The 23651-nt window shown below is 41.8% G+C and overlaps 1 protein-coding gene across 2 annotated transcripts in view; it reads left to right on the forward strand.

Moving 5' to 3' along the window:
• Positions 1 to 17307, forward strand: part of LOC113569021 (uncharacterized) — a 33161-nt gene extending 15854 nt beyond the window's left edge. For both annotated transcript variants that reach the window (XM_035533311.2, XM_081698344.1), the window contains 6 exons: positions 2271 to 2360; positions 2933 to 3010; positions 3866 to 3898; positions 8174 to 8263; positions 8562 to 8675; positions 16194 to 17307. In XM_035533311.2, coding sequence (XP_035389204.2) covers positions 2271 to 2360; positions 2933 to 3010; positions 3866 to 3898; positions 8174 to 8263; positions 8562 to 8675; positions 16194 to 16252 — 464 coding nt within the window. In that variant the 3' untranslated portion in view covers positions 16253 to 17307. The remainder of the gene's footprint in view (positions 1 to 2270; positions 2361 to 2932; positions 3011 to 3865; positions 3899 to 8173; positions 8264 to 8561; positions 8676 to 16193) is intronic.
• The last annotated feature ends 6344 nt before the right edge of the window (positions 17308 to 23651 follow it).

Below are 23651 nucleotides of genomic sequence, written 5' to 3' on the forward strand. Positions count from 1 at the left end.
TATCTGTATGTGAAGTCAACATGTAGAGTGTCAGCACACATCTCCATTTACCCTAGATCCTTTTTGATATTTGGCATATTCATGTTAATAACAGTAATATATACAGATCACACACACACACACACACACACACACACACACACACACACACACACACACACACACACACACACACACAAATATCACAGGTTAAGGTCTTTGACTAGTAATAAGAAGGTTGCCAATTCAAGCACCACTGCTGCCAAGTTACCACTGTTGGGCCCCTGAGAAAGGCCTTCAATTACTTGTTGTACTTAGTCACAATTGTAAGTTGCTTTGGATAAAAGTGTCAGCTAAATGCCATAAATTTGTGTATACATTTTCAATTCGCCCATGTTGGGCGGTCTTTTTCCTTCAAGCTCGGATCCTCAACCAGAGGCCTGGGAGACTAAAAGTCCTGCATAGCATCCTAGCTGTACAAAGGATTGTACTCTTCTAGACCAAGATCTCGGATGTTGTTCCTGGTATCTGTTGGAGCTATTCTCCCAGTCTGTGAATTGCTCCAATTACCATAGTTGCCTTCACCCCCCACATCTTTTCTAGCTCTTCCTTCAGTGCTTGGTATTTCTCAGTCTTCTGATGTTCCTTTTTCCTGATGTTGCTATCACTCAGGAATGCCACACCTATCACTACAGCCCTCTTTTTCTGTTTGTCCACCACTACTATATCTGGATGGTTAGCCATTACTAAGTCCCAGAGAATCTTCAGGGGTGTATCCCACATACACCTTGGAACATCCAGTGTGTACTTGGCACAGATATTTCTGTACACTATGCCAGCCACTTGGTTATGGCATTCCATGTATGCCCTGCCTGCTAGCATCTTGTAGCCTGTTATTATGCACTGGATTGTCTTAAGGGCATCTTTGCACAGCCTGCATCAGTGGTTCTGGCTGGTGTGGTACATCCCAGCCTCTACTGAGCTTGTGCTTAGTGTTTGTTTCTGTGCTGGCATGATTAGTCAGAGGCACTGCTGTCTTTCAATTCAGGCTTTTCCAGCCATTGGTAGGATTTCTCCATATCAGCCACTACTGCTATCAGCCTGTGGTACATACTGTGCAGGGGTTTGTCCTCCTATGATGGTCCCTGTTCCTCCTCACTTCCATCCTCCTTGGGTTTCTGCTGTCTGAGGTGCTCACTAAGCACTTTCACTTTGGGCCTTTATCTTGGTATATTCCTGGGTCTTGGTTGTTTCATCCTGGATAGTGGCTCTGGAGCTCACTAGTCCTCAGCCTCCATCCTTCCACTTAGTGTATAGTCTCAGTGTGCTGGATTTGGGATGAAACCCTGCATGCATTGTGAGGTGTTTCCTTGTCTTGATGTCAGTGGCTTCTGTCTCTTCCTTAGGCCAGCTTATTATGCCAGCGGGGTATCTGAAGACTAGTAGAGTGTAAGTGCTGATAGCTTGGATAGCTTATTTTTCCTATTCAGCTGATTTAGCAGGACTTACCTCATTCTTTGTATTTGGCTGTAGCTACTTTCCTTGTGGCCTCTTCGTCATCCCCTTTTGACTTCCAAGATATTTTTAGCTGCCCTTAACATATGCTATATTACCCTCTGGTAGTGTGAGCCTGTGAGCCCTCTGTTCTAGCCACCTTCCCTCTCCTTGTGACCATACAAGCACACTTATCCAGTTCAAACGGCATTCCGATGTCATTGCTGTATATCCTGGTGAGATGGATGAAACAGTTAACGTTAGACAGATACAAGAGTATGTTTTACATTAACATAAAACATCCACACGTTATGCCTACAATAACCAACACCCTCCACACTTTGGCACGGGTTTATATACATTTAGATGAAGAAGGTGCAGGTGTGGTTACAAACAAAACCGCTTTCTTATAGGGCCCTGTTCATCATAGCCACAATGGTGCCTGACAGGAGCTTCCATGTTGTGCAGAGGCAGGTTATCGGCCAGTAGTTAGATGGGGATCAGGATATGTCTACATATATATATATATATGATATGGTGAAATGGGAAAGGTGAGGATGATTAGTAGACAAACTAGATCTACTGAAGGAAGGTGTCCTCTAGTTGAGGGTTCTAGGAAATGAAGTTGGTCTCTGTGGGAGACGCCATAATATAATTGAAGCTAATGTACACATTAATTTTAGATGTATATATTTTCATTTTATTATTTTAAAGGAATATTTAAAATGAAAAATATTGTAAAATAATGTAAATGAAGCCCATACTAATGTCTGCAATATGTTTTTCTCTCTTTGCAGTCCGTCTGTTTGACATCGGATTAGGAGTATTGTTTTCCATATGTTTCCTTTCATTTTTTCTCATTTATTACTGGAAAAGAAATGATAAAGGTAAGCAGAGGTGTTTTCTAATATGTGTGATTGCTAAAAAGCTTTGTGTTTGCACTGCAACATGTGTGCCTGCTTTACCAACACTGCACCAAGACACATGAGGTAACATGCATCAGCATACATGAGGTAACATGTACCAGCATGCATGTACCATCATGCATGAGGTAGCATGTACCAGCATGCATGAGGTAACATGCACCAGCACATGAGGTATCATGCACCAGCAAACATGAGGTAACATGCACCAGCATACATGAGGTAATGTACCAGCATGCATGAGGTAACGTACCAGCATACATGAGGTAATATGCACCAGCATACATGAGGTAACACGTACTAGCATACATGAGGTAACGTACCAGCAAAGAATAGCAAGGTGAGAAAATTAGGTGAAATAAGAACAAGATATCTTCATATTTAACTATAAAATTATAAATGCAACATAAATCCTGAAGCTTTGTAAGCTTTTCTGGAAGCCTTAAATCTTTATAGGGTATAACTCACAGGCCTTTAAGCATGAATTCACTTCTAAATAAACTTTATACATGTTTGGGTCTTTTTCCCTTTTGTAGATTTTATGGGACTGATCTTTGATATTGTACTTCTCTTCATTGTGACTGTACTGGCATTTGCAGAACTTGGCATTACTGGTACAGTATTTTTGCATTTATTGTGTTCATCATTTATTTTTAAGTGTTCATCATTTATTTTATTGTTCTGTCACTACAATAGTTGCCCTGAAAAAAATGTGTTTCTGTGACATTCCTGTGAAACTCAACAAAAAGGTGACACATGTTTGACATTATAATTATAATACTGTGACAAGACATGATGAGGAAGTGGGATGCAGACGCAAGTCTCCCTAACCAATAACATGTTTATTAATAACACAAACAAAACTGAAACCAAAACACGAAGAATGGAACAAAAACACTCTAAACCACAACAACTTATCGATCAGTTAAACCTGAAGACACTGGCATGATGTTACGTGTAGAGTCAAACACCAAAAACAACCTACAGTACAAAAGGGTTTTAAATACATGTGCTAACAGCGAATATAACTAAGGACAGGTGTGACACATGGTAACACGGTAAGACGTTAGGGGCATGACAATAGACACACACACACACACACACACACACACACACACACACACACACACACACACACACACACACACATGAACAGGGGAGGATTCTAGGAGAGGGGTGCTGTGACAGATACATGTGAAAGACAGTTATATCAAGAGGGTGTGACATTCCAACAATGAGAACTGTATAAATCCTACTCAGTATGTTTGTGGGGAAAATATAATTTGATTAAATGTGCTCAAAATCTGCATGAATGTTTGTCTGAACCAGCAACAATGTCGGGTCTTTTTTAAAATGAATTTATTCAAATATGATGGCATCATTGGTTAATTAGCTTTTCCCTATTTTTGATCACATGTGAGCAGAAGGAATTTTACTGGGTTTCCCTTACATGTCACATTTCCAAACAGGTCGACAAAAGCCTCTGAGAAAACAACCACTAGGTAAGTACAAAAATGTATTATATGAAAATCTAATGCAGTAGTTCAGTCCTTAGATGTTACATAGATAAAAGGAGCTCTGCATTTGAAAAATGTATGACACATAAAGTGAGACAAAATACATGAAATAACTTGTATATGAACACTCATGTCTGGCATCATGTTTACATGTGAGCAGCATCTAAATGTTCTGCAGCTACAGCATCTGTTCTGCCTCATTTATATTAAAGGTTACCTTATTAAATTTTAATGCCATCATTTATAATTGTAACAATGCCAGACAAGGCAGGTGTCAAGGAGTCAAGTGCAGAGGTCAATAGAGACCAGAGGGCAAATTGTACAACCATTAGCAGAGGTCAAAATACTCAGAGACAAAACAAGGGAAACACTCAGCAATGCATGCTGTAAAATTGGGAGCAAGACTTCACAAGGAACCTGGGTAACAGGCTTAAGGCAGGTTTACACTTTGATTAATGTAACAATCATATTGTTACATAATGACAGTCACAAATCGTGAAAGATGTGGTTGTGAGTCTGAAAATCTGCTTTAATTGTGTAATTTGCCATCTTCTAAGGTGGCCGATTCAGTGTGTAATGTGCCATCCTCTATAGTGGCTAAATTAGTGTGTAATGTGTCATCCTCTATGGTGGCTGACAAGGGCAGTCACCTTAGCAACCAAGGTAGAGAATGATATGTGAAGAAATCTCTCTGAGCATTTTAGAGTAAAGGCCTTGTGGAAAATTACAAGCAATGACTCTTAGAAGGCCCATGATGTTATAATAAACTATTTGCACATGGAACTTGGGGAAAATTGAGCAGACTGCCATCTAGTGGCCAGAGGTGGTGTTGCCTGGAGCCATGTGACAATAATCATGTGTATAACAACCTTGCTGAATGCTTTAGTACTGAGAAACACCACTCATTTATAGCATCTCACTGGGCTTAGACACACATATTCAGCCTCACACTGGGCTTAGACCCACATATTCAGCCTCTCACTGGGCTTAGACACACATATTCAGCCTCACACTGGGCTTAGACACATATATTGAGCCTCTCACTGGATTTAAGCACCAATTCAGCCTCTCACCGGTCTAAGACACACATATTGAGTCTCACACTTGACTAAACACTCACATTCAGCCTCTCGCTGGTCTTGGAGACACACATTCAGTCGCTCACTGGGCTTAGACACACACATTCAGCCTATCACTGGGCCTTTCACTGGGACACACACATTCAGCCTCTCAGTGTGCTTAAACACTTTAGCCTGGTTTGTATGAGTGACATGTTTGTTGTTTTTCAGTCCAACAGGTAAAATTGTTGTTTCCTTTGTTCCAAAATAAATGTTAAATTACCACCTCCTAAAACTCACTACATAGACACAAGTCCACAGCTGTGCATTACCACTGTAGTCTGTCTTGGCTTTCCTTCATATATACAAGTAGGGTGTTTATTTTTCTCTGCACACTCTGCTGTAGGTGCCAGACAAGTTTCTTAAAGCTGTCAGTCTCATAAAATTACCAACAAAATATTGGAAATTTAGTTTACACTGCATTAAAATTCCAACTATTTATTTTAATCTTATCAACCAAGTCAAACATCTACAGTAAATTGTATTGGTGGTAATTGGTGTATTGGTGGTATAATTATACTCTAAAGGATAGTTCGATAGTAGTTCTGGACTCAGGTTATAAATGAGAGACAACAATTCAGGTAACGGGGTTCAACATACGAGACACATTTATTAGTTAAAACGTCACAACAACACAGTTATAACAAATGGGGAGACACTGGGTGAACTACTGACTATGTGCATGCGTGTGCGTATGTGGGTGTGTGTGTGTACATTCGTGCTTGTGTGTGGGGGGAGGAGTATAGGAGTATAGGATCCTGATATAAAGGGAGAGACTATGATACGAAATTCAACCATATTCAAATCTATACCCACAAACATGTGATGTTAGGTTAGTAGACGGGTGGATTAAGACCGCTCTGTGTGGTACGGAGAGTCACTGGGATCTGTTTACAACATAATCACAATAACTGTTTACAACATAATCATAAAGGAAGCACAGCATGTACACAACCATACCAAAGCATCAATTATACTGCTAAGCAGTAGCATATACTGCTATTTATTGCTCTCAAGGCAACAGAGATAAAGATCGAGTGGTTAAATCTGAGTCAATCAGAAATTAAGGGGAGTTCGCATGTGGAAAAAGGAGAAAAGGAGAGAGAGCGAGAGATAGAGAGATCAAGGGAAGGCCGTAGCCATAAACTGTGGGTGTGGGTGAACAAATCTCCCCGGCGGGCAGGGAATTCACTAACTCATAAGATGAAATTATTAGTACCTTATTAATAATAATAACAATGATAATAATAATAATAATAATAATAATAATGTATAACAATATTCATATAACCAGAAATCTATGTATTGTTATATGAAGACAAGTACAGATATTGTGACCAAGGTTTAGGAAATTGATGTCATTTACTTACAAGTACACTTGGGAGGGCATCAGGTACATCTGCTCTTCTCTGCTCTCCTCGCATTTTAACCTCTCGACTTCTCCTCTCCAACCCTCTCTCCTCTGGTCCTATATTCTAATCTCCTTTACAGTCATGTCTTTTCCTCTCCTCTGCTCTCCAATCATCTTTTCGGTTCCTCCTCTCCTCTGTAGATCTCTCCTCTTCTCTGTTCTCCAGTCATCTTTTCCGTTCCTCCTCTCTCCTCTCCTCTCTCCTCTCCTCTCCTCTCCTCTCCTCTCCTCTCCTCTCCTCTCCTCTCCTCTCCTCTGTCATCTCTTCTCTGCTCAACTTGTCTTTCTTCATCTCTGGCACTTCTTCTCTTCTCCTCTTCAGTCATCTATTCTGCTCTCATTTATATTTAGTTATGTATTTAATTGTTTTATTAATTACCCCCCCCCCCTTCCACCACACACACACACACACACACACACACACACACACACTGGGGGACTACTTTATGGTTTTAATGGTTGGTCTTAATGGACGTGCCCCCTCATATGTGTTTTGAGTTTGGCCTTTAACAAACAGATTCCTTTATCTTGGATCTACAGTGTTGTAGCACCAAATTAAATCTCTACATAAAACACAGCAAAAAAAAGTACATTGCTAGATATTAAACTCAGTTCTTCAACATTCTGTCGTTGCTTTGTTCACGGCCCTTGCAGAACGTCAGGTGGCTTCGTGGGGGTGAGCCTTTCCTGCACTTTAAAGTGAAAGTTACATTGGATCACGTTATTCTGTCCAGATACCTTTATCATCCAGCTGTCAGTTGATGATGATGGTTAGCTTGCTGATGTGTTCCCAGGGAAGATCTCTCTCGACTTGAGGAAGGAATTCGTGGAGGTCCAGCCATCTGTGAATGTTTTACTGCAGATCTTTACACTTGCTAGCGAAAACTGGTTGAACAAACAAACTATGAGTAAACCAACAAGAATAAATAAATGGGCGATCTCCTTGTGGAGGTCGTCGTTTTGCACGGGGCACAAGTCCACGGATGGAAGTTGAGGAGCATTATCCTCGTCTACTGCCATTATAAAATTTTTACTATGCTGAACTGCAGGTGCATACTTGAATTTAAAGGGAACTCCACACCTGTTGATAATGTACCAATAAATAGAGCTGACTGTGTGAAAATGAAACTCACTAAAACAGAGATGGAGATACAGATCACTGTAACACTGGATGAGGAGAGACTGGAGGAATTGTTATAAATTATGGAAATATATTGTTGATGAAAGAACAGTTCAAGGTCAGCAAACAGGTAGTCAAGCATGTAAAGAAGAAAACTAAATCAACAAAAATATTCAGGAGTTAAATCACAACCAAAAACAACACTAAAACTAACAAGACTCAGCAAAGCCTGACAGGATTATACAGATTTAAATTGATGACATAATGAAGGGATAACAAGAAACAATGACATCCAGCCCTTTGTAACCTCAAAGCCTCCCTGACCCCAATGACCTTTATACTCTGTGGGTCAAGGTGTGAAGTTCACCCCGAACCCCAGGTAAACATGACTGGTGGGAGAAAAGGTGTTCTTACAGGGTACTGCCCTACCATAAAAACAGAGTCTAGATATAAAAACACAAAGATAAACAGGAAGGAGAATACTGAAGAGAGCAGAAGTTTAGTTTTTGCTTAATTTCTGTATTGACACTGCTGTAATCTGATTCTCATGCAGAACAGAAAACAGTTCGGGATTGCCAGTGAAACAATTCCTTTTCGGTCTTGTATTTCAGTTCCGTTCTCTAGACTGTGTATGTGTGGAGTAGCAGTTCTCTTTTTGGTGAACTCTTTAACACTAACAGCAGAGCTGATCCTGTCAATGCGTAAGTATGCACTATCTCACCAGAAATGTTCCAACTATTAGCACACTATAATTTACTATAATAACTGGGTGCATTTAGTTTTCTGAATTGTTTGTAGTTTTTTTTTTTTAAATCATTTTACTTGCAGCATACATTTTGCAAAGACGCTAAATTGTGTATGTTCAATTGTGTTAACCCTTTATTAACACTGAAATCATAGTCATTTCTCATGAACTCATGACTAATTTCCACAACTACAGTAATTCTGATAAGTGAAAATGTGCATCACTCCATTTTCTCTTTTGTTTATGATCATTAGGAAATGGTAAACGAACAATTGAAGATCTCCAAGTGATTCTCCTTCCGTTTGAATGGGTCTTTGCCTTAGGCTGCATTATTGCAATGGCTGTGGTGGAGTACACAGGAAAAAATGGTAGGTGGAGAGGGTCACGCAGATAATAACAGAAGGTTTAATAGGTATAAGCTGTACTGTACAAAGGTGCAGATCCAGACAGAGCAAAGATCCAGGTAGTAGTAATAAAGGCAGGCACAGTTCAAATACCCAGAGAGGGGAAAGCAAATAGGTGCTAGGGAGGGGGGTACTGTGACAGAAAGATTGAATTATGACTTATGTACTGAGATTACAAAATGGAAAATGGGAAAGATACTGAGGAAATGAGTTGTGTGTAAACCCTGACTTACGAAAACCAATTACCTATGTGTTTTATATGCTCAATTTTGGATGTAATGTTTGCATGCATCTCCATGGTGACTTATTTTTGTTACACTAACTAACTGCAAAATACAAAAATGAAGTGGAAATCAGATTCAACTGTTCACTATTCAACTCAAGGTGTTCAGTAATCAGACACAGGAGTTCACTAATCAGATCTGTTTATTCAGTATTGAAGAGTATTGAAGAGGTGTTGAAGGAAGCAGACCAGAAGCAGATAGTGCAGCAAGATATGGGACCTGTTAATGTCCAGCAGAGACCACAACCAAGAACTGTTTTTATTAGGTCATTTAACTAACAGTCCAGTCTCATACTAAATGTATACTAATTAATACCTCCTCTACTAATTCTTATTTTCAAGATTAACTTATTTTAAATCAGTGTATATAGGTTGTAACAATCACATATGATAAATAATGTGTAATTGTGTGTCAACCGTTTTCCTTTTTGTTTCTTGTACTCGTGTATTCTGTTGAGCACACCCCATAAGGAGGGTGCGTGGCACATGAGTTCAGGGCTCCTCCCTTCTGGAGAAGATGACTGTAGATGACTGATCACCCAATGGGCAGGGCGATCATGAATTGACCAATAATGAAATAGGGAATCACAGGAACCAGAAGGGATAGGTTTTTTGAACACATGGAAGCGTCAGGTCGTGGGACTTCACTTGCGGAAAGTTTGCATCTTCTCCCTCCACTTTCGCACAGTGGGAATACACCTGAAAGAGTAGGATTATTTTTTCTTTTACCCCGAGGAATCATTGACTGTTGATGGAGTTTTGCTGAGGGATTTATGAACTTCGCTTTCCTATCTTGTGACGTATGGAGGCAAGGCAGGATGTGAGGACAAGCCGTGTCTAACACAAGAAACATTTATTTGAAACAAAGACAACATGGTTAGCGAGCTAACCTGGTTCAAACATCGACACCACCTATACTCAGACCCAAGACTTATATACACGCACACTAATGACACAATAAGGAGAAGATGTGAAACACAGGGAGGGTGTGGCCTTACAGATGAACACACACACACACACACACACGCACACACACACAGGGAGATGTTTGGGGGGAGGGGCCATACCGTAACAGAGCCCCTCCTCAATGGCCCGACTCCCGGCGCACCAGCCTATCAGGCTACGGCCCTGAAGCCCATGCCGAATGGCGAGGCCGGAGGACCAAGCGACCCAATACAGGCGAGCACGTGCAGTACAGGAGGGGGTAAGACAGGGACCAAGACAACAACAGACATAGGTATGGCCACACTGACAGGAACAGGCACTGACATAAAGGGAGACAAGCTAACAGGTACTGTGATCAAGACAGGGACAGGCACAGTGATCGGGACTAGTAAAAAACAGGATTATATAAATGGCTACTACACAGTCCAGGGAAGGTAGCAGGAGCCCCAGCTAATCCGCCACTTATCAGCTGGATGAGAGTCTGCCCCGGCTGGAAGGGATCCTCTCTCTCTGACGTGTGGGGCGCATGCGTGCTTCCGGAGACGGCTCAACTGATTGGCCCATCTCGGGAGCAGGCACCGGTGACGCCACATTCTTGTCTTTGCGTGGCTTCGGCTTAGGCATGTGAGTTCTGGGGCTGTGAGCCTTCATGGAGGGAGTGTCCTCATCTGAGGACGATACCTCCCCGCAAGCCCCATTGGGCCGCCTGCTTATTCCGGAGCAGAGCCTCCTAGGCAGAGCCTTAGGTGGTACCTTGGGCTCCGGAGACTCTTCGCTTTCAGAATCCGCCGACCGTCTCAAACCGTCTCTAACCCCGGACCCATGATGGCCAACGGAGATCCTGAGGGAGAACAAACGACGCGACACAAGGAAAAGGCCTCAAGGGAAGCGAGCCGGCATCACCGAGCTCCCTTACCTAGCATCCTGCTAGCCAATGTCCAGTCTCTGGACAACAAGCTCGATGACCTCCGGGTAAAGTTCCAGAGGGACACTCAGAACTGCAACTTCCTCTGCTTCACCAAGTCGTGGCTGAACCCAGTGGTACAGAGCCATGCTATCCAGCTGGCCGAGTTCTTCTCGGTTCACCACATGGACAGAACAGCAGATTCGGGGAAATCAAGAGGCGGTGGAGTGTGTGTGATGGTAAACAACAGCTGGTGCAACAATGCCAATGTTGTTACACTCTCCCACTTCTACTCACCCAACCTGGAGCTGCTCGCCTTCAAGTTTCATCCTTTCTACCTTCTTTGGGAGTTCACTTCAGTCATCGTCAACACCGTGTATGTCCCTACTCACTACTAAGTTGGAGGATCTAGGACTGCATACATCCCTGTGCGACTGGATCTCCAACTTCCTAACAGACAGACCACAATCAGTACGGGTGGGCAACTGTGTCTCATCCACCCTCACCCTCAGCACTGGAGCTCCTCAGGGTTGTGTCCTAAGCCCCCTGCTTTACTCACTGTACACCTACGACTGCGCAGCCACTTCCAGCTCCACCATCATTGTCAAGTTTGCTGACGGTACCGTCGTCATGGGCCTGATCTCGGACAACGATGAGAGGGCCTACCTGGAGGACAAAGGAGCTGATCATGGATTGAAACAAGAAGCAGGAGTGGCACTACCAACCTGTGAGGATCAGTGGAACCACGGTGGAGAGAGTAGATGGTTTCAGGTACCTTGGTTTTCACATCTCGCAGGACCTGTCCTGGTCCTGCCACACCAACTCCCTGGCAAAGAAGGCTCATCAGCGTCTTTACCATCTCAGACGCCTAAGAGACTTCAAACTGCCCTCCAAGGTACTGCGGAACTTCTACACCTGCACTATCGAGAGCATCCTCGTGGGGAACATCACAGTCTGGTTTGAGAACAGCACCAAGCAGGACAGACAAGCACGCCAAAGTGTTGTGCGTTCAGCAGAGCGCATCACTCATATGGAACACACAAGCGGTGCCAGACCAAGGCCAGGAGGATTGTGAAGGACCCCACCCATCCCAACAATAGGCTCTTCTCTCTGTTGAGGTCAGGGAAGCGCTTTTGCTCCCTGAAGACCAAGACAGAGAGACTGAAGAGGAGCTTCTTCCCACAGGCCATTCGGGCCCTGAATCAGGGAAACTGATAAACTGTGGGGACCACCACCATGTAACTGTAAATATGTCAACTGTAAGCTGGAACTGTACATTGTGTACATTGTGTACATACATTTACACATATCCATATATACATTGTACATTGTGTATATAAACATATTATACATATATTGTACATACATTGTTAATATATTTTGTATATATATAGATATATATTTCCCTATATACCCCTGTTTTTTTTTTCCTCAGTATGGACAGAGCACTCTCCAACCATTTCACTGTGAGTTATACTGTGTATGACTATGTATGTGACAAATAAACCAAACTTGAACTTGAACTTGAACTTGGTGCTATCGGCGCAGCCAGCGGCGCATGCGCAGAGCCCAACACAGAATAACGCCCTCTCATCATCACGGAGAGTGACGTGAGGAGAGTGTTTAAAAGAGTGAATACCAGGAAGGCGGCAGGACCAGACGCTATCTGCGGAAGAGTCCTCAAAGCCTGCGCAGACCAGCTAGCCCCGACATCTTTAAGCTCTCCCTGACACTCGGTACCGTCTCATCAAGCTTCAGGCGATCCACCATCATCCCTGTCCCAAAAAAACCTCGACCCTCAATGACTACCACCCTGTTGCCCTCACATCAGTCGTGATGAAGTGCTTTGAAAAGTTAGTCAGAGACTTCATCACCTCTTCACTGCCAGCCTCCATGGACCCACTGCAGTTTGCATACCGCCACAACTGCTCCACTGATGACGCAATTGCACATCTGCTCCACACCACATTGACCCACCTGGACAAAGGGAGGGGTAATTATGTTAAAATGCTGTTTGTCGACTACAGTTCAGCATTTAACACCATCATCCCCTCCCTACTCACTACTAAGTTGGAGGATCTAGGACTGCATACATCCCTGTGCGACTGGATCTCCAACTTGCAAGATGCAAGATGGCGCTGGTGAGGTCGGCTGCCGTCACGACTGCTCCGTCCAGAACTGGCACTTTTTTCGTTCTTTTCGCTCTTCCCGCTATCCCTGATTTCTCCGCAGCCCTTCTATCCACACCATGACGCGTATCTCGTACAGCAGAGAGGCCCTTATTTCTTTTAATCTACATAGCACTCACCTCAAGCCGTCTCTAACCCCGGACCCAAGATGGCCGACAGAGATCCTGAGGGAAAACAAAGGACGTGACGTGAGGAAAAGGCCTCGAGGGAAGCGAGCTGGCGTCAGGAACAGGCTAAGGGCTCGGGCACACCGAGCTCCCTTACCCAGCATCCTGCTAGCCAATGTCCAGTCTCTGAACAACAAGCTCGACGACCTCTGGGCCAGGATAAAGAGGGACATTCGGGACTGCAATCTCCTCTGCTTCACCGAGACGTGGCTGAACCCAGCGGTACCAAACCACACCATTCAGCTGGCCAAGTTCTTCTCAGTTCACCGTATGGACAGGACGGCAGATTTGGGGAAGTCGAGAGGCAGTGGAGTGTGTGTGATGGTAAACAACAACTGGTGCAACAATGCCAATGTTGTTACTCTCGCCTGCTCCTGCTCACCTAACCTGGAGCTGCTCGCCCTCAAGCTTCGTTCTTTCTGCCTTCCCTGGGAGTTCACTTCGGTCATCATCAACACCGTGTACATCCCACCTCAGGCCAACATGGACACTGCACTGTGTGAACTTCATGAGGCTCTCACACAGTTTCAGGCACAGCACCGGGACGCTGCACTTATCGTGGTTGGGGATTTCAACAGCGCTAACCTCAAGCATGCAGTGCCCAACCTTTACCAGCATGTAACCTTCCCCACCAGGGAGAATAGGACACTCAACCACTGCTACACCCCATACAAGGACAGCTACAAGGCACTAGCTCATCCACCGTTCGGTAAGTCGGACCACGCCGCCATCTTCCTCCTACCAAAATATAAACAAAGGCTGAAACGGGAAGCTCCGGTTCAGACGGAGGTCGCGTGGTGGACAGACCAATCGGTGGACGCTCTGCAGGATGCTCTGGATGACGCAGACTGGGACATGTTCCGGCACAGCACTGATGAAGTCAGTGAGTTTACGGAGGCAGTAGTAGAGTTTATTGGGAAACTGGTGGACGACACGATTCCAAGAACCACCATCAAGAAGTTTCCCAACCAGAAGCCCTGGGTGGACAAAACCATCCACGAGGCTCTGAACTCTTGCACTGCTGCCTACAACGTGGGGATCATCAGTGGGAACATGGACAAGTACAAGTCTGCGGCATACGGAGTGCACAGGGCGGTGAGGGAGATGAAGCGGTGCTACGGGAGGAAACTGGAGTCACAGTTCCAGCAGAGTGGCTCTATATCCTTGTTGCAGGGACTATGGACGATCGTGGACTACAGGAGCCCACCCTCTGGACTGATGAGTGCAGATGAGTCTCTGGCGAACGAGCTAAACACATTCTTCGCTCGCTTCAAGGCTACATCTAGCAACGCTAATACTAACAGCGCTAATGCTAACAGCACTTACGCTAACAACGCTAATGGTGCTATCAGCGCAGTCAATGGTGCATGCGCAGAGCCCAACACAGAACAACGCCCTCTCAACATCATGGAGAGTGACTTGAGGAGAGTGTTTAAAAGAGTGAATACCAGGAAGGCGGCAGGACCAGACGCTATCTGCGGGAGAGTCCTCAAAGCCTGCGCAGACCAGGCAGCCCCGGTATTCACCGACATCTTTAAGATCTTCCTGACACTCGGTACCGTCCCATCCAGCTTCAAGCGACCCATCCCAAAGAAACCTCGACCCTCCGACCTCAATGACTACCACCCTGTTGCCCTCACATCAGTCGTGATGAAGTGCTTTGAAAAGCTAGTCAGAGACTTCATCACCTCTTCACTGCCAGCCTCCATGGACCCACTGCAGTTTGCATACCGCCACAATAGCTCGACTGATGACGCAATTGCACATCTGCTCCACACCACATTCCTGACCTGCAGGGCATCTATTACAAGCGGTGCCAGACCAAGGCCAGGAGGATTGTGAAGGACCCCACCCATCCCAACAATAGGCCCTTCTCTCTGTTGAGGTCAGGAAAGCGCTTTCGCTCCCTGAAGACCAGTACAGAGAGACTGAAGAGGAGTTTCTTCCCACAGGTCATTCGGGCCCTGAATCAGGGCAACTGATAAACTGTGGGGATATATATATATATATATATATATATATATATATATATATATATATATATATATATATATATATATATATATTTTCCTTATCCACCCCTGTTTTTTTTTCTCCTCAGTTTGGACAGAGCACTCTCAAACCATTTCACTGCGAGTTATATCGTGTATGACTATGTACGTGACAAATAAACCAAACTTGAATTTGAAACTTGAACTTGAATAGGACCCCGCAGAGTCCAGACCTTGATACTGGTCTCCCTGGTACCAGCTTTCATAGTCCGTTACGGGCCTGTAGGAGTCCTCCCCTGAACTACACCCGTGACATATCTACCAAAGTGTCAAAGTGGATGACCTGATGTGTGATTTTGTGTTGGCTATATTTGTGTATTACTACTTGTAGGGTTTGTTGTTGTATACACATGTTTGGGGAGGGGGAGTTATTAAATGTCCTACATTTCAGCGTTAGTTTGTGTGTTAGTCGCACCACCCCGTCCTTGTTTGTGTTTGTGAAAGAGTCCTGAGGAAAACAAAGTGAATATCACAAGGTCACTGATAATATGCATCATATATACAAATATGAGTTTATATGACTTAAGTACAGTAAAGAGGTATACATACTTCATTACTTCCGACCTCTGCGAACAAGCCCTTTAACAAATAAACTTGTTTTGTGAACACCCCAAGGAATCTAAGACTAGTGAGAGTTCTATTAGTGTCCTGATGAATTATGATCAAACACTGGCATTTGTTCACAATTCTAGTACACAGCACTTGCAATCCCAGTGTAGTATGTTTGCCAGTATCATACAGCGTGTTAGAGAGTATTCATTCTATATAGTTGCTAGCACAGTTAACACTTACCTGGCACTTTTATGCAAAGCAACTTACAATTACGAGTGAGTACAACTTGAGCATGAAGGGCCTTGCTCCAGGGCCCAACAGTGGGGTTTGAACCAGCAACCTTCTGATTACAAGTCAAGTACCTAAACCACTGCTATTCTCTGCTCTCCAGACTACCAGCAGGCTGAAGCTAATGAGCTCCAGCAGAGCTCCTCTTCTGCTACCCAGTAGAAGACTGTGTCCTCTGTACCCTCGCATCCCTCTACCACTGGAACAGGGTTTTCTCTTTTAATACAAACATTTTAATTTGTCCTCTTTATAATATAATAATCTTTAGTCTCTGCACTTCATGTGTACATAAACATCCTGGACTGGAGATTGATACGCTTGAATTCACAGATTGTGCAGCATCTAAACAAATAAGAGCAGCGAGAAGGCTTGTCTTACACCAGTTACTGTAATGTTAATAGTTCTGTTCTGCATCTTTTCTATAGATCTGTTTTACAGTTACTGTAATGCTCATGCTTCTGTTCTGCACCTTGTGGTGGGAATGTTCCTGGACAGGTTAGAGAAACAATATAATGATTGCAGCAATTGCTGTGCTATGAATTGACCCGGAGGCAAGGGTAAAAAAAAAGTAAAATAAAGTTACTGCACAAATTGTTCAAGAGGTTGATTAACTATAAATGTTCCATCTATATATCTGTTTTACAGTTACTATAATGTTCATAGTTCTGTTCTGCACCTTTTTTATACATTTATGGAGTGTTTTAGTTTTTTCTCTGATGTGTGTGTTTGGAAACACTTGTCCAATACCAAAATAAATATCAGCGATTAGTTAACATAATAGGAACTGAGTAGTTGCCACATACTCAGATCCACCTTGACCCTGTCTTATACAAACTTCAGTGTGTTATCAAAGACTCTACACATCTATAACAGATACACACTGTCCTGGTCTTCAAAAAAACTTTCTACACACCCCTTACATCTGAAATTTCAAATCAGCCAACAGGACAGAATCAAAACGACTAGCTATGGGAAGACCTTCCTTGCTGCTGCTCTATGTGAATCAAAGTGTTTGGATTTGGAACCCCATTATTGGCTCCCTCTTTGTTGGTTTTACACATTGTATATTTATTTGAAATGGTTCTGTATATTTTGTGCATTGGTGGGTGTGGGCAAGTGGGGGAAATGTGTGTTGGTAATTGAATTCTCTACTGTTTTCTGCACCACTGACCAAATTAATTTATTATTTCATTAATAAAGTTTAATCTATCTATCTAGATCAAGAGGAGTTTTGTGCTGTTAATGCTAGGCTCAGAATAGTGCCTGGTGTTTGTATAAAAAGTGTAATTTTATTCATGGCCATGTTACCTGACCACTGCATGTCTCTGACTAAGACTAGTACTTAACAATTTGTGATAGATCATTGTATTTTACTTTATGTTTCAAAACTACCATAACTAGTTAAGTTAAGTAAATGAAAGTCATTTTTTTGTATACTACTGATATATTCAATATCATATTCCATTGATTTTACAGAAGGCTTCCCTGGAGTTCCCAGTGTTTAAACTTTTGCACAAGAAGAGACTCATTGTCTGTACACCTTATCTGTAAAGGAAAACAAAAATCAGCATATTCAGCATTTAATAAAGACCAAATAATACTAACATTTCCTCAGAGACTGAAGACATAAGAACGCAAGCTTCTTCCATCTTTTGTTGAAGAAAAAACAAGAGATAAGCTTCTTTCCTCCTTTGCTGGTCAGACGTGGAATGTTTTTCTTCTTCCGAATCCCTCGGCCTAGGGTCAGAGTCATTTACCATGACTCAGCATTTAATGAAGCACACCACACTTCAGCGGTAAATGTTTCTCTTTCCATGATATAGGGCCATACCATGGAAGTAAAGAAATAGGGGTGACTATTGATTAACAATGTGTGGAACGGTTTACAACATCTTGTGTCATGTCTAATGGACTATACACAACACAATTGGAGATAATTAAACCAAGCACTCCTATTGATTAGAGTCTGAAATGTAATGTTAATGCAAAAATTATTTGTTATAAGACTTCAACATGCTTGTACTTTTTTAGGAAGTAGGAAGATAATGGTTGTATTTTTGAAGTCTTTTATTGAATCAGTTCTCACCTTCTCTTTGAGTGCATTGGATGCAACGTGATTGTGATCGACAGAAAACATCAGCAATATTTAAAATATGGTAAAGTGATTGGTGCAGCTCAAACTCCTCTGCTGAATATTTCTAATCAGCAGGTTCTTCACAAGGCATTGGGAAACATGGAGTAGCCTCTTTATTTCGAGTGTGGTATTCTTCTTTCAGGTTGTAGATTTAGGATTTCTTGGTTTAAGAAAAATAAATAAATATAAAATAAAATGAATCAAGGTAATACTGTCTATCAAGTGATAATTTTTCTAATTTGCATATGTAAATGTATGTATTTATGTACTGTATATACATTAAATATATATATGTTTGTATATATGTTCTATCTGCAAACCAAGTTTCCCCAACAGGACACTAAAGTTGAAAGTGTGGTAGTATTGTTGTCTGAAAACTGGTCTTAATGGTTCAGTAAACCTTATACCCCTGGTAGCATGTTTAATGATCATATTTCTGAAGAGTGGTTTTTAAATTTGCATAGTTAAAATCACCAGCAGTGATATGAGCTGCTTCACGTAGCCTAATGCTATGGTAATGCTATGCTATCATCAAGATCTGGTGGACTGTATCCATCTGTAATTATACCAACAGTAAACTCAAGTGCAGTAAAAGTGAGGTAAGAGTGAATTAAGAGTGTGATAAAAGTGAGGTAAGAGTGTGGTAAGAGCAAGCAGCTGTGATGACATCCTATGTGTCTGCTGATCACAGTGGGCCAGGGGTGACACTGTACTCCCAGCTGTTTTTGAACAAATATTCACAGTCTGAGGGAAATGCTTGCTGTCTTTAAGATTAGGTGAATAAAACCAACATATACAGGAAAATGAAAGAATGCTCTATAAAAGCAGAATAATAAGTACTGGGAATATTTTTGTTTTGCCCCAAAAGAGTTTAATTTAATAAATGCCTTTGGTGGCATTTTCTGCAAATCATTTCTGTGTTTTTATTAAACTTCAGTCTGTTGTCAAAAAGATCTTTGCCACAATTAGAACCATGCTCAGGATAGAATTGTTTTTAACGGTTTTCGTTTCTTGCCAACTAATCATTTTAGTTATTTATTTGCGGATATGCAGCCATCATTGAGGGCTGTGTAGGTAACTAGAACACATAGACATATGTACTCTCTGCACCCTTATTACTTTTGTTACAAACCTCCATAGATGGCTGTCAGGTCCTCCATTTACATCTGCATATATTGTGAATATTGTGAATCTCAAGATCTCTAGAAGAGATGGGCAGATCATCTCTCTCTATATATATATATATATATCCAAACCTTAAAACTGAATCAATGTCTAATACAAGCTTTATGCTGACACATTCTGTTGTATTTCTGATCAAGCACAATACTGACAATACTGAGTACAGTAAACTCTAAAAGAAAGGTATTTCAACAACTGCTGGGTGATTTACACAAGTTCAAGGTGGGGTGTGTTACGGGTAGAAGCAGTGTTTGAGCAGGTCTGGTGATCAGATGACCTCTTAAAAGGAAGCTTTAAACCTACTCTAAGTCTTTTGTTTTGGGAACACTGGCTGAAACACAGTTACATCCTGATAACTACGACTAAAATTGTTGCTCTGAGCAAAAAATGACACTGTGACAGTCCTGGATTCTGTATTTAGTTATTTAAACTTTGAACACAGTGTGGCTGTATTAACCAGCCAGTAAACCTCTCTACAAAGAGGCAGACCTCCTGGAGAACCCACACGAAGATCCAGAGGGAGGATGGAGGATGGAGAGAGAGCCCTAAGAACGGAGGGTGGAGAGAAAGCCAGAGGAAGGGAGGGTGGAGGGAAGGCCAAAAAGAGGGAGGGTGGAAAGTTTGTTGACTGAAAGCAGCAGAGTGCTGATGTTCCATGATGCCCCCATGCCTTTGGTTCCTTCTGGCTTTTTCCTTTTAGCTGTGCTGCCATAGCTAGATCTGCCAGAGTCCATTTTTTCCACATGATTGTTACCTAATTTAAACACCCTTGTACCTGGACATGCCTAATAATTTATTCTCTCTTTTTGCTGAGGTACACCTACCCCAGATGACATGATGTTACTCAGCCTCAACCCATCTCAGCTGCCATGGCAACCCCCACCAACCCTGCTGTCCCCTGCTGTAGCCCACCACAGCTCCACCCCAGCCAACTACTTCCCTCTTGCCCATGATGGATGTTCTCATGCGGGATGGGTTTCAGACACACACCACTGGGACCAGACTAGGCCTTCTAGAAAACCAGACTTGACATTTTATTATTATTTATTTGTTTTTCTCTCTCACTATTTATTCTGCTCCTTATTGTATATATTATTAATTTTGTGGTGACCACTGTCGGCCAGAGGAGGACAGGCCCCCCCTTTGAGTCTTGGTTCCTCTTAAGGTTACTTCTTCATGCTCTAGGGTGTTTTTCCTTGCCACTCTCACCCTTAGTTTGCTCATGGGGGGCTTGGACTCAAACATTTGTAAAGTTGCTTTGTGACAACGTCTGTTGTAAAAAGCGCTATATAAATAAATTTGACTTGACTTGACATTTGACCAAAGTATAATCCTACAGTACCTCCCTTATACAAAACAGACAGACAACCCAAACCATAACATAAAGGCAGTCAGTCCTTACTGCCATTAATACAAAGCAAATTAACCAAAGACAAAACATTTGCTTGTGGTTTACAGTATCAAACTAACAGCCAAAATGATCTGTAAGCGAACTCTCTCAGCATCCAAGAAATAGCACTTCAAATAACAGAGTATAAAAGCAGAACAGACATCTACCAAAAGTCTGCCCAAAAGCCTCTCTCTTATCATCTTAGCCTCTCTCTGTTCATCCCCAGAATGGAATCTGGACTGGAGTGGAATGATAAGAATCCAGAGGGAAACTGCACTGTACAGACATGAAACACAAAAACATTAACAGAGACATACCAGTGTAAACACACATTATCTGGACAATAAAAATGCACTGAAGTAGTTCAGAAAAGCAGTTCTGTTTATTTTGCAAAATTGCGATGGTTATAATAATTGTCAGAATTTTACATTTGGATTCAGAATCCAAAGTTACATAACCACTTTCTTTTTTTACATACTACTTTTCAGGGTTTCCACCATTATGTCCAAAAAATGCAATATTTACATTATGCAATTTGATATGCAATACTTATGCCATTTAGAGTTTGGTACCATTATATCCATCCGTAAACTGTTTTATTTTTTTTCAAAAAGTGATCTCATTTAAGCTACCTGGTGCCCATAGCAATATTATTGTTTGTCTGGTGCCAGGCCAAGATGTCCTGGCTGTCACTGTTGGTCCCTCTTATCGTCCATGTTTCCTTGGTTTCCTTGTCTCATGTTGTTGTTTCACTTTCTCCATATTACCTCAGCGAATAGGAGAACAAAAGAATCCAAAAACCACTTGCTATCTTGATTGTGGGACACAAATAAGACAGACTTTTATACAATTTATTTTAAATTGTCTTTGTTATTATTTCCTTTACTCCTTTTTTTTTCTATTAACCAGCTTTTAAAGATGTCACATTTTAATAGCATGTCAATATGAATAATTTGTCAGGCAACGAATCCAAGGGTTTAGATGAAAAAAGAACACCAAAATACCACCCTACTGGACTACTTCTTCACCACTGTATCTAGCATAACAACTTGCAGAATGGCAGAAATCGATACCTTTTCTCAGAAAATAAGATAGTGACAGCCATTCTTCCTTCAGATATCTGCCACACCATTGACGCTTGCGGTGAAGAGTTTTGTGTAGTTAATGGACGGCTGGGGTTCTATTGATTTTTCACACACTCAAGTAAAATGCACATTTCTGCGTATTTGGAAGAAAGAGAAATTCAAACGGCAAGATGAGCCTGATTATTTGCGCTGCTCTGTGGGTCGTTGCTGTCTCTGATGGTAAACTATGCTTTAAACATCATTCCTTTTGTTTGTTTATTTTAGATTTACACTAAATTGTATAGATTTAAATGGTGAGAAGTGTAAATATAGAGATGTACACAATGGCTAACACCATCCAGCTCTACAACATGAGCATAAATGCATTGTCTGAACCACTAGAATCAGTAGCTAAGTGGATAATAAAATGGTTTTTAAAGTAAGATCTCTAAAGACAAAACCCTCTAAACCCTCTATCACTAAATGTGTACCTTAAGAAACAATCAATCGTTGTGGTCATAGATATCAATATGCGTCTATCTTCCACACAGATGAGCTTACTACATCCAATATATTAAAAACCAAATACAACCATTCAAATATCACAAGGAACGCAACAAGATTTAAATACATGAACTTAACAAGACTCGAAATGAGAGACAGGTGTGGAAAATCAAATGATGGGCTAAGAAAACGAAACTACGGAATAGAACTAAAATACACAAGACAGGGAAAACAGGGAACATGGAAGCTGGGAGGGACTAACTGTGACATTGCATCTCATTAACCCCATAATCTCTGTGTGTGTGCGTGTGTGTGTGTGTGTGTGTGTATATATATATATATATATATATATATATATATTTATATATAAAACCATTTGCCTAAAAGCAGAAATTAGAATAATACAAGTCAGGAGTGGTACTGGTATACAACAGTATACAGGAGTTATACAAGTCAGGAGTGGTACTGTTTTTTCTTCACATATAATTATTACATTGGAATGACATTGTATAAGCATTGATTTCTGTGCCATGAGAAGGACTCATTTAATGGACCTGATGTCTTTAATACTGTGTAGCTTATTCTCTCTGTCATAGTTGTCTGCATTTGGGTGGCAAATAGTCTACTGCAGTGGTATTCAGATGTCAGTCCTCACGGTTGAGGTCCTACAGGTTAAAATAGAACTGAGTCTTTAATACAGTGATTTTCAGATCTCAGTCCACAAGATCCAGGTCCAACTGATACACAGAAACATTTAATCAAGTGATTACAAAATCTAGGACCAAATTTGGTTTCAAGGCCAAATACCAATGGTCTGGTGGTTAAAGAGGAGCATGTTAACTACTGGAGGGCTGCTGGTTTGAATTCTTGTAGTTCTGGCTGGTAACTGGGCTGTAAACTGGAGGTTTGTTAGTAATGTAAATACTACCATTTGAGCCTTTAGTGCCCATGACAAACTGCTTGTCCTCTGTCCAGCTCATAAGCATATATGGGCTGGTGCCACAGATTCCATTTAACTATATGAGAATGTTTGTGGAGCCCAAGGATAACATTATACATTTGGACATTTAACATGCAAATCTATAAACCAAACAAGGTCATTGGCCAAGTTGTCTCAACTAATTTGCATTGGAAATTACAAGGAAGGTGTAAAAGGGGTTAGAGTGCACACAGCCAGGGAGTCAATGAATGATTGTTTAAATATTTTAAATGTAAAAGTGAAACATTAACAAAATTACTTTTATTACAATTTATTTTAGGGTTCCATGTGTTGGGCCTCTCTGGTCC

This window comes from Electrophorus electricus, chromosome 15 (genome assembly GCF_041902795.1).
Source record: "Electrophorus electricus isolate QZ-2024a chromosome 15, ASM4190279v1, whole genome shotgun sequence".
Taxonomy (NCBI): domain Eukaryota; kingdom Metazoa; phylum Chordata; class Actinopteri; order Gymnotiformes; family Gymnotidae; genus Electrophorus; species Electrophorus electricus.